General features: G+C 43.4%; 1 protein-coding gene across 1 annotated transcript in view; it reads left to right on the top strand.

Moving 5' to 3' along the window:
* The first annotated feature begins 4,662 nt into the window (after positions 1 to 4,662).
* grin3a (glutamate receptor, ionotropic, N-methyl-D-aspartate 3A) overlaps positions 4,663 to 12,132 on the top strand; it is a 40,224-nt gene continuing 32,754 nt past the window's right edge. The window contains exon 1 of the mRNA XM_068574871.1: positions 4,663 to 5,474. Within this exon, the coding sequence (XP_068430972.1) occupies positions 4,716 to 5,474 (759 nt within the window). The 5' untranslated portion in view covers positions 4,663 to 4,715. The remainder of the gene's footprint in view (positions 5,475 to 12,132) is intronic.

Genomic DNA, 12,132 nt, shown 5'->3' with positions numbered 1-12,132 from the left:
GTGTTATAAAAAGCAAGTATGTTTTGGCTGGAACGCTTGTCTTACCATGTTGGACTGTTCCAGTGTATCTAATTCATTTTACTATTCTGTTTTCTTCTTTCCTTTCTGACAACAGTTGCGAGTGAAGGAGCGTGAATCCCAATCTTGAAATTGTTTGCTCGAATGCACTGCAAAAGTGTGATTTCTACTGAACATACTTCAATACTTATGAACGCATGCCTAAATATTGATTTTTTTTTTGTTTGTTTCTCGCCAAACAACAACAATCCTTACTTGGCTTTCTAACAGCGACTGCTTCGCTTGACTAAGTCCCTTCATTTGAGACCCACAAGGGATGAAAACTGCAAAGAAGAAAAGTGTGTGGGTATCATGCATAACAAGACATTTGTGACAAGGTTCTTGCAAAATAAGACCCGTCAATACTGAGATTAGAGGGGGGCGGGAACATTTATGAAACAAAAAGTAACTGTATATGTTATTGCAACAGCTTGAGATGATGATATAGAGTCTATAGACTGATGATGAGGGGGTTAACTAATCATGAGAAGTTTGTACCAACGCAAACTTAAATAAAACAAATATGGACTTCTGCATACAGCTTTCTCAAAACTCTATGACGACAGTTTTCTAACAGTTTTCGTAAAAGTTTTTGTCACAAATTACTGAAGCATGTTAATAAAGATTAAGCATTCCGATATGGTTATGTATAAATTAACACTGTGTTGCAAGCTTTTTCTCTCGTTAGATGACCGTTTTAGAATTAATAAAAAAAAAGTAGCTTGTATTTTTTGTATGTAAATCTATATGTATGCGGCAAGGCTTTGTGTCTGTGTTGGTGCATTTAGACCAGTGAGATCAGGTGTGTGTCTCGTAGCTGCCGTGGTCTAACCTTGATTCTTCATCTCTGTTTTTTAGTGTGTGTGTGTGTGTGTGTGTGTGTATGTGTGTGTGTGTGAGACCTTCAGGTTCCATCTGTTCACACACCTTGCCGCTGGAAAGGGAATTGAACCATGGAGGAATGTGTTTGTCAGGTGTAAGGGTCAGAGAAGTCTGCAGCATCACTATGGAGCAGGCAGACCAACTGAGAGACGTGCAGGGGGACAGGGAAGGAGGCAGGGAGGCCGAGCGATTACGCAATGATGCTGACGGAGGAAGAGGAGAGACAGGTGAAGGAAAGAGTCAGCAAATAAGACAACCAAAGCAGACACGCGGGGACCAGGATGAATATGCAATTTGACAAGAGGTCAAACTGATTTTCAGACGGGGACAAAAGAGAGTGCAGTGTGATAGGTGTTCCAACCAGGCGAGTGGACGGCACCTGAAATCAGATGAGGCTGCGAGCAGGAAGACGGGAGGCTGCTGGCGGGTACCAGCGAAGACGGGCAAAGTTAGATGAAGATATTGCAAGTGGACGGACAGAGAGACGGCAGCCAAAAAGGAGATCAAGAAAGTAAAAAAACAGTGAAGAGGCAGTGCTGGGAAAACAATGGAATGAATGTTTTTAGGTTACGTTTTGATCATGCTTTGATTGACTTTTATATACACAAATGGGCACCTCTTAAGTGACAGAGCCAATGTTTCTCCATTAGTTTATTAGTTTATTAACTGGATCCCCATTAACTGACACCTAAGCGGCCACAAATCTTCCGAGGGTCAAAGACAACGGCATATATTTTCCCCAAGGGACTTTACGGAAATTTGTTAATTCGTCCACACAGACGGGCTAAAGATCACACCGCAAATATCAAATCATCAGATAATTACGGTTGGAAAATGTCCGCCGCTTACTAATTCTGAAGGAGAAAGAGAAGGAGCTTTCTGCAAACCACCAGCAATATATTTATGTTTAACACCAAGCTGCTTTTGGTTTTACAGAAAGTAATACATGTGCTACATGTCTGTATTACTGTGGCAGAACAAACCATAAAGTTACAATGAAGAACATAGTGAAGATGCTGGTGTAGTGTTGTTGTAATGCTCCATCACTGTGAACTAAGAAGTTCATGTACTGGTATTAAAAAACTTTTTTTTTTAATAAGTCGTATTGAATCTTCCATTTTAGAGGAGATTGTATGGAAGAAAATAAAGCTTTGATCCAGAAACAGACGTGTTGGGATGTTTATTTGGCAACCTGTTTTATGTTTCATAAGAGCACCCTTATGACCTGTGGAGCACACCAATGCCGTCTTTTGATGTAATTGTTTGATCATGTTTTAGTATTGTAAGTTACAGAAGGGAAGGCTGAAATAAAACCACTCTCTCAAAAAAAAAAAAAATCTGGCAAACCTTCCTTCTGCAAAAGTAAAAACGACTATTGACTGCATACACCAGCCCCCATAAATGTTCATCTCTTTAATGTGCAGTGGCCAATGGGAAGACAGCTAGGCTGGGACAGTGGCAATACATTTTAAGAGGTGTGAACTTCCTTCACCTCAATTCAAATGGCGGAAGTAATCTTCAACATTTGGATGATTAAACTGTCTTTACATAAAGAGCTAGAATGAGAATTAACAGTCTGATTCTGAAGCCTTTTTGGATGCCCTGTGCAGCGGCTGCCTGATATCCTGTTGCTCCACGCAGGGCAAAATCTAAATGTAATGGCAAAAAAACAACAACAAAAAATTGTTTTTTTTTTGGTTCAACCACAACTATGATGCTCCTTTCAAATAGTCACTCCTAACTATTACCTTGAATCCTTCGCTCAATGCAATTTTCTCCTTTTTCCACCCTTTGTAAAACACTTCCTTTTTTTTAAAAGCGGATGCAGCCGCTCTTCACTTCTTCTTGTCCTTTCTTAACAGCTCTTCACTTCCCCTCCAAAGCTGCTCATCTAGCTCCTCACCCCTCTCTCTCTTTCACCCTCCCTTTAATCTCCCCATTTCAATTTATATCTCTGCATCCTATGCTCCTCTCGTCTCCTCTTCATCTATATCTCCCACAGGTCCCCTCTGGTCACCACTTCCTCCTCCTCCTCCTCCTCTTCCCTTTCTTCCTTCCCTGTCAAAATCTCCTCTCTCTGTATCTCTCCCTTTTCCTTTCAGCCCCATCCTTTTGAGGTCATGCAGTATCAGATCGATCTGGGTCATTGATCTTGCAATATCCGAGTAGGCGTGCCTCTCATTTCAAGACAGACCATTAGCCAATCATTAATCTAGATTATACCATTAACCAATCATTAGTATGGGTCCCATTTAAACGGGGGCTGCTGGCTGGGTCAACGGTGACCACTGACCTGTGGGCAGCACCAAGAGACAGTTAAACATGTGATCCCTCAGCAGCTGCTATGACCTAAGTGGGTGTCTTTAGATATGATTAAATTAAACAAGCTCATTAAGAGCAGGCAGCGGTCTGGTTTTGTTTAAACTGACTAAGCATGAGTGCGTACACACACACACACACACACAGACAGACACACACACACACACACACACACACACACAGCCACTGCAGGCCATGACTCCAATACAATCTCACAATTGCTCCTATAACAGCTAATCAATGTGTTGCGCAATGTAAGTATTGTCTTGACGTGTTGAGATCATTAGAAGATGAACACGTGCACATTGTTTATGGACCTAAATCATACGGGTTCCTCCGTGCTCACGAAGGACTCTTCTGAAACCACACTGTGACATGTGGTGAGCTTGAAAACAGCAACAGCGTAGACATTTTGGCATTTGCAGTATAATCTGCTGCGACAAAAAAAAAAAAAAAAAAACTGGGCGCATGTGTTGAAAACAGTTTTAGCATTTAAGATTGACTCCAGGTTGAGTTGAAGACAGACCTATTTTGCCACAGTGCACCTTGGAGCAATGCAGCTGCTGATCACATGAGTACCTGCACAACCTTATAAGTGCAACATTTTGTACATGTTAGATTGGGAAGCATGCCTGTGTTGAGACTGAAACGGAAGTCTATTCATCCACCCATTAACTCATTCATCATCATAACCCCCGCATGCTGTTGGAGGGGATGGGGTGAGGGGGGGGGGGGTAAAGTGAGCACCGGGTTAAATCTCATTGGAACGTGCGCAGTTAAATCCGCGGTCTCGTGCCGTAGGTCTCGCCGGTACAAGTGTTGGTACAGAGGTTGACTCGAGCCAAGCAGCGCGCGCGCGCGCTCTGGGAAGCTTTCAGGGTGTTTACTGAAACAAGGGCAGGAGAAAAAAAAAGAAGAGAAAACCTTGTTTTTCTTTTGTTTCATCTCAAGTACCGGGACGAAGTGAATGTCACTCCTGCGCTCTGGATGATAATGGCATCATTTTCCTTCGAAGACATCCAGCCATCTGATGGATCCCACTGTTTTGGAACGTGTTTGATGCGCATTCACCGTGTGTTTCGACACTGGGCTTGGCGTCACATTTTCTCTGCCACTGGAATATGTGGAAATGTTTCCGTTTGATTCCGCGACCGGTTCACTTGTCAGAAAGCTTGAAGGATGAAAATCTTTTGAGATGAAAAAAAGCACTTTTGGGGATCGTTTTTCGCTTGAGCGCGGCTCGTGCCTGATCTCGCGCCTCAGCAGCCTGTTGTCTGTGTCCGTGGAGGAACGCACAACTTTGCCGCGAGCTGGAGCCGGAGTTGGGGCTGCAGCGGCGGGTCTGAGCGCCGCACGAGGGCCACACGCAGGGGGCCAGGAGGGGGACCAGCTGAGCGGCCCCGGTGTTCCGCCATTCTGTGGTTGGACGGGGAATCCGGTGCAGCTGTGGAGCGCGTATGATGAAGACGGTGGTGATGATGATAAGGATGAATGGCCCGGCAGCTCGAGCAGGCACCGGGCTCTTGTGTTTACTGCTGTGCGCGCTAGTCTTCCTCCCGCCGCGCGCTCACTCTCACCCGCAGCCGTGCCAGGTGCTGAAACGGATCGGCCACACGGTTCGGGTCGGGGCTCTGCACGTTCAGCCCCGGTCGCTTTCCACCACCGCCGCCGGCAGCGGTTCTGAGAACTGGGACACCGATCGAGGTGTTATTGGGAGCGGGGAGCCGCGGATGGAGTTGGAAAAGCAGATTGAAACAAGTGCCGGTGCGCCTGGATACGGAAGCCTCCGGGCTAGAGGCTCTGTGAATAACCAGCGGGGAGCCAGCAGGAGTAGGAGCCAGGCACGGCAGCGGGAGGAGACCACCTCGAGGGAGAACCGCGTGTTCGCGCCGCGGGACTCGATCCTGCTCGCGGTCGAGGCTGTCAACGGGGCCGGCTTGCTGCCATACAATTTATCCTTGGAGCTTGTCATGGCCGTCGGGTCCGGACTCGGCGAGCTGCCCGCGTTTTCCAGCTCCTCCGCGGGCAGCCCCGAGGGCGAAGACCCGCTGTCCTTCCTGGAGAGCGTGTGTCACACCGTGGTCGTGCAGGGGGTTTCCGCCATGATCTCCTTTCCACGGAACCGGGACGAGTTCGTCAAGCTGGAGTTCGTCTCGCTTGCGCTCCAGGTGCCAGTAGTCAGCGTTGTGCAGAGGGAGTTTGCGCGCCACAGTGAGGTAAAAAAAAATAAAGAAAAGTTATTCATCTGAACTGCTGTTAACTGTTGATTCCTGCACTTGGGCATGCAGCTGCGGTGGCTGCTGCAGATGTTACGTATGATAACGCATTGCCTGGGAAAGCCAGTGACGTGCAACAACTGACTGTATTGAGCACAACGTAGTTTACACATGGATAGATTCATCTCAGTTTTAAGACGTGAGCAAAATTAGTTTGTGTGGATGTGTGTGGCCCAAAGGCTGGAGGAAGCACCATTTCACCCTCCTGGTGTTTCCCCTCTCCTCCTCCTCCTCCTCCTCCTCCTCCTAGGTGTTCTTTCAGAAGAATGACATCACGTTTTCTTTGCTTCTCCCTTCTTGTTCAGTGTTTATTTCACCACTCTTGGTAAAAATGGCCCACATTATGTAACATTGTGGGCCCAACTTGTGATCTGAACCAACGTTCTTGATCTCCACATAAAGCATCAAATTAGGGACTCTGAGAAAAGCTGCAGTTGTTTCAAACTGAGCCAAAATGAACGAGCTTGGAGGGAACACAGCAGGCGCTGTCCATGGTGCTGAAATACACAACAACAACAAACCAAAGAGCGCAGGGTGTCTCTTTTCAGAACGCGGGGAGAGTGGATTCTCTCTTCTTTTATAAAATAGGTTTCCTGTCAAACAATTAAAATGAAATGATTGAAGGCGGCGTGCACCCAGCAGCATGCCCTGAGGTATGAATGCACAAATACCACATTTTGCTGCAATTCAGAGAGAGAGAGAGAGAGAGAGAGAGAGAGAGAGAGAGAGAGAGAGAGAGAGAGAGAGAGAGAGAGAGAGAGAGAGAGAGAGCAAAAAAAAGTGATACATTGCCCTTTCTTAATCCAAACACATGCCACTACCATGCATTATATTAAGATGTAAAGTCCGCTGATACTTGGCAGGAAAACCTCTTTGACTAAAGCTATTTTGAACGAGGAAGGATCTTAATCAAGTATTTCATTATTGTTCAATTTAAGTTGATAATTGTGGATGGGTGAAACTTATAAACAAGCAACAATCATGCAATAACTCCATTTGCTATGCATACGATGAAACACTTGTGTAATGTAATGTACAAACTGTGGCATTTTTGAGATAAGTGGAGTTTGTAGGCAGCAATATTCACACATGGCTACTTTTGGAAGGCACTGACAACACCAGTCCTGTATAACTGTTCCAAAATGAAGGAACATTTTTGTCTCTGACCCCTTTCAGGTCGAGCGTTTAGGTTAAGCGACTACAACTACTTTGGTTTCGGTTTGGTAAAGGCTCGCCTTCATGTTTGATGAAAAATCAACCATGGCGGTTCGTGAAACTATTGTGCCAAACACTCTAATTGATGATTATCTGTGGAGTTTGCAGCTGGAATGAGAGCGAGAGGAAATTAGCTTAAAGTGTAAACACTCTAAATTAATCACCGGGATGGTTGATCAATGGGAATTCTCTGGAATAGACACCTGCAGAGAGAGAGAGAGAGAGAGAGAGAGAGACAGAGAGAGAGAGAGAGAGAGAGAGAGAGAGAGTGTGTGTGTGTGTGTGACTATCTCTCACAAGTACAACATACAGTCACAAACAGAAAATGATTTAATGTAACTATACACCGTAAACCTATTTAATTAGGTGGCGACAACAGGGTAGTTATTGCATATAAATGAGCATGGTGTAGCTGTGTGTGTGTGTGTGTGTGTGTGTGTGTGTGTGTGTGCGTGTGCGTGTGTGTGTGTGTGTGTACATGTGTGTGTTTTTACTTAACACGCACAACCATCTTGGGATGGGCAAAGAGTCTCATTGTTTTTATTACACACACACACACACACACACACACACACACACACACACACACACACACACTACTTTAGCTCAGTAGGTGGCAAGTGTCCCAGAACCCTTCAGTCTAACTAATGGTTAGTGTGTGTGTGTGTGTGTGTGTGTGTGTGTGTGTGTGTGTGTGTGTGTGTGTGTGTGTGTGAGTGTGTGTGTGTGTGTGTCTGTCTGTTTCCAAGGTATTATCTCATTTCCTGCTCTGTGCACAAGGAAGCATTACGCTGGAACAGTAAGCAGGTGTTCAAAGTCCAAACTGGTTCTTGGAAGTGAAACAGCAGGTACAGATACAGCAGTCGCACTAACAGATACAGATTGAGTGTGTGATGGATGAATAGATGGATGCTTGGCAGTGGCGGGCCTTCAGGGCCTTTTCTGAAGGCCTAAACAGAATCACAAACTTATATATATATTGTATAATTATAATAATTATTTTTTTAATAATTCAAAAGTTATACATATATATATATTTATAATGTAATTGTTTTTCACAATTTCATAATTATTTTCCCCACTAGCTAATTTTCTCATTGCACAATCTCCTGGCGTGTCTGTTTGTTTGCTCAGGTCAGTAGCGTGGCGTGCCTGATAGCTGGTTATAGCTCATCCAATTGGATTTCACCTTTTGTTTCTCTATGCAAGAATAATATGAGCTAGCATTATGGACGTTGTGATTTGTCACAGGGCCCGTGTGACCATTAGCATGCGCTGTGATTGGTCAGTTAAGATAGAATCTCAAACCTAGAATCTCAGGATTTACTGATGACCCCTTTCCCACAGAGGGTTATGTTCGTCTTGTGAGTGACACGCTGGTTGTGTTACATATTTTTACATTTACAGTCATATTTAATCATAACCATACGCCACGATCAGCTGTTAAACTAAACAGCTGCGTAGGTACCAAATCCACAGCCCGCCACTGATGGTTGGATAAAAATGTACTTGAAATAAACAAGCAAACAGAGATTGAACTCCAGACGCTTGTGTGACTTTTGGAGAGACGGCTTAACTCCCTTCTGACTCAATCTCGTTTTGCTGTTAAATCCCAGTTGAAGGCTGACAGCAATATTACCAAAACTGAGTTTTTAAATCATGAAAACTATTTGAATGTCTGAAGAGGACCTCATTTGTGTTTGTTTGGGGACATTGTCTGGCCTTTGCCTCATGTTCTGCCCCTTAAGGTTAAACAAAGTTCACTGTCAAAAAGTTTCTGATACATTGAACCTGTGAGCAACCCTTGACACAGTATGCTGGCCACATTATGTTACGTAAGTGTCAAAATGATGAGGCTGCATGAGAATATGCAGCTTATGGACCAAAATATGAAGTGCACCTCAGGGCAAAGGGACTAGGTGAGTTGGGAGTTGAGGCTTTGGAAGCAGCAAAGGGTTGAGAATTTAGCATATAAAAAGAGAGCAGGGACTGAGAAACTCCCTGGGAAAGACCCGTTGTCTCTAATAGGAGGACCTCTTTTTCAAGTGGAAATCTATCCCATGAGACAACCCTCGCGCTTGTGTGAAGTGAAGATGAAGCATCTTCATAAGAAAACCTGCTGCTTAATCTAATTATGTACAAACGTATGCTCTTAGCATTGAGAAGAAAAAAAAATGGTCGCAGATATAACCATTCTGTTGATGGTCATATGTACAGAATGTTTTGACGGTGGTAACAAACAACTACTTTGAGATGCAAAGGTACAGTATGGATAGAAGGTCAGTCCAGAATAAAGCAGGTATCCAAAACGCCCTCATGCTGAGGCAGACTCCAAAACGAAAAACGCAAGGTGTAATTACGTCTTACTCAAAGAGAGACGGCTGGAAAGCTTAACAAGGAAGTACAAAGACAAACTGGCAAGAGACAAGGAGATTAAATGCACACTGAAGGGAGAATAATACCGTGGGATCAGGTGAAAACATTCAGGGCGTGGCAGACAACCACACAAAAAGAAAGAACGAACACAAAGGCGTGCATTCAAATAGTCTGCAAGGAAAGGGGTGACTAATGAAAAAAAGAAATCTACCAAGAGTGAAACTTGAAAACAAAGGAAGAAATAAACAAGAAGCCTGGCAGATTATGCCATATGTGGAATGCAGCGTAAAGCAACTACGTCCATGAGGTGCAAGCCGTGTTGACGATTCAACTATCTGCACAACCTTTAAACTAGCATGCTCAGCTTTTGCAGACGTTATCAGACAGCTGTTGTTGATATGTTGTTGCAATTATTAGTCCTGCATTTAGTCGTGTTGGTTTCAGGTCACAAATGTACGTGGTGAGGAGTTGCTATGATTAGAATACGTACACTTTTAGCGTAGCAATCACTCAATCGTTTGGTTCCATACAGGACATGAAGGCTATGTTGTATAATTTGACCCGTACACTACCACTCCCACTGGGACTGGATATTGTTTAAAAAGTCACAATACCGGTGCTGTTGGTTATCAGAATGGGCCCCTTGTTATTAAGTTAGGCTGGGAAAATAGCATTGGGTTGGTGGATGAAATTAGATTTGATATAAGTTGTATTCATTCCTCGCTTGCGATTACGGAGGACCTTCTTACCGTGACGTCATCATCATTGACATTGGCATGGCAAATTGTGTATTTGGTTGTAGAACTTAACTCTTTGTGGGTTGAAAGATGCTACTCATCTCAGCTGTGTGTTTTGTCCCGCTGCTTGCCCGCATCAGTATTTAGACACTGAGGGCCACTTCCCCAGCGCTGGTTATTTGACTCCCTTATTGGTTTTAAAAATAAGTGAAGTGGTCCATGTTCATTGCGTCTAAATAACACTGGCAGTGACAAGTGGAGGCCGTTGGGTTGGGCCGTAAGGAGGATTTTCTGTGAATTAGTGACAACAAACAGCTGCAATATATATTTTGTTAATTTAATTTTGTTGTAATTACTGCAAAACTGTTTAAATTGTTGTGTTAACTTCTGCGATCTTGTTTAAAAAAAAACGAAGCAGAAACCCATTTTAATCAATTTTCACACTTTCTCCTCAATGAATCATCTAATCAAGGAAAGATCAATACCGAGCCATTACTAGTTTATTTGATTTGCCCACTGGCGCATGATTCTGCCAGTCCCTGCAGTTTTACCACAAAGCAAGACAAGCAAGTTTCATTTCAAATACAAAAATAACAGAAACTGTATTTGGACTGTGGTGTGATGTCATTTGGAAAAAAAAAAAAGAAAAGATTTCTAAAGAGAGAAGAGTGATGAAAGAGAGCAGAGTGACAACAAAGCTGGGATTTCCCAGTCCGTCGAATACAGCAGATTTTAGTATTTATGTTTGAGAGCAGACAGCCGCACTTCCTGGCAAATTTCTGCCTGTTTATTTACATGAGGAACAAAGAGGGGGTTACAGATTCATGGTGATCACAGTGCAGAAGTGCTGCAGCTGAGAATAAACCCTCCAATCCTCCCGGGGAATGAGAGGAGGTGAGAGTCTGATGCCTTGTGGACTGCATTACCATTTCTTTTCCTGAACTAGGACTTCTAAAACAGAAATCAAACATACAGTAGCGCTTCTTCTGTTGCAGCATTACTCATATGTATATGCAATACGCAGATGAATAATGATTAGCCTATTTGCATGTCCTTTGGGTAATGTGATTCATGAAATTAAGGAAATTAACCAATGGATTAATCTAATGGACTTTTAGTGCAAGGCTTGTGGAAAAGTTGTAGAGTAAATTAAACGAGAGAAGCTGAGGGCATTTTAAGTGTGTGTCGTTATGCAAAATGCATTGATTACCTGCGTGACTGGTATGTTGGGTACACTATTAGCCAAGGTACACTGAAGCAGACCTGGCAGCCTATCACAGGAGCGACTGTGTCAACTCTGAAACGTATCCGCTCTGATCTTCTGGCTCACTGTAATCCTGTAAGTGCAAAGCACTGCATGTGTAGAGTGCAGTAGGTTTGCACTGGTCTGATCATAATGGCACTGAGGGAGCCAGCGGACCCATTCAGTGGTTTTGCATGCAGCCAATTACCGACAAAGCTTACATATTCATCCTGATGTATTACTGTCAACTATGTTCTGTAGCATATAACATTTCTTTTGAGTAAAATTACCAAGCTTTAAAAAAACAAAATGTTTTGTTTGTTAAAGTGAGCTATGAGCGCTTGACTTTGTCTAGTCAGCTTTATTTAACTTTTTTTTTTTGTTTGTCCATTTGTGTGTTTCCGGCCACCTAATTAATAATCGCAGTGCAAAATTCCCATGTCAAGGATGACTGCCGGAGATGTGCCGACACGTTCAGCAGCAGCTGATCAGGTCTTACCACTCAAAAATGATAAGTGGGCCATGAGCAGTTTGATTAATGAAAGTGTGCTATGATCAAAGCAGAGACATTTGCCAACAATCAACACTACGATGTTGATGGATAGTGACTTACTGAACTTAGAGAAGAGTATTCCCACCACTTTGCAGAAAATAATGTATTTTGCTGGTCATCTGCTGCTACGGATACCCGATCGCATTACTTGTTTTTATAGGCAAAAGACGAACATTGAACTGTATGTTAGTTATTATGCAATACTGTGAGACACCTTTGTAAATCCACAGTAAATTGACAACAGTTATAATAGTTTAACAGGTTCTGCGATGCAGGGGCTTGTGCAGGTGCATTGAAGGTGAACATTACTACGAGGATACTCAAATGTCTAATTCAGAAGTTCTTAATGGTGATTAAACATAGTGAAATGAAGCAAAAGCAACTGAGTCTGGGAGGTGGGAAATCTATGAAGTTTATACTGAATAGTGTGGCAAATGTTTATAAGCAATGTAGTGGGAAAAAAATAACTTGATC

The sequence above is a fragment of the Clinocottus analis genome, unplaced genomic scaffold (genome assembly GCF_023055335.1).
Source record: "Clinocottus analis isolate CAN_PGR_092001 unplaced genomic scaffold, fCliAna1.0.p SCAF_13, whole genome shotgun sequence".
NCBI lineage: Eukaryota > Metazoa > Chordata > Actinopteri > Perciformes > Cottidae > Clinocottus > Clinocottus analis.
The sequence above is the reverse complement of the archived record's forward strand: the minus strand, read 5'-3'. Positions and strand labels throughout refer to the sequence as shown.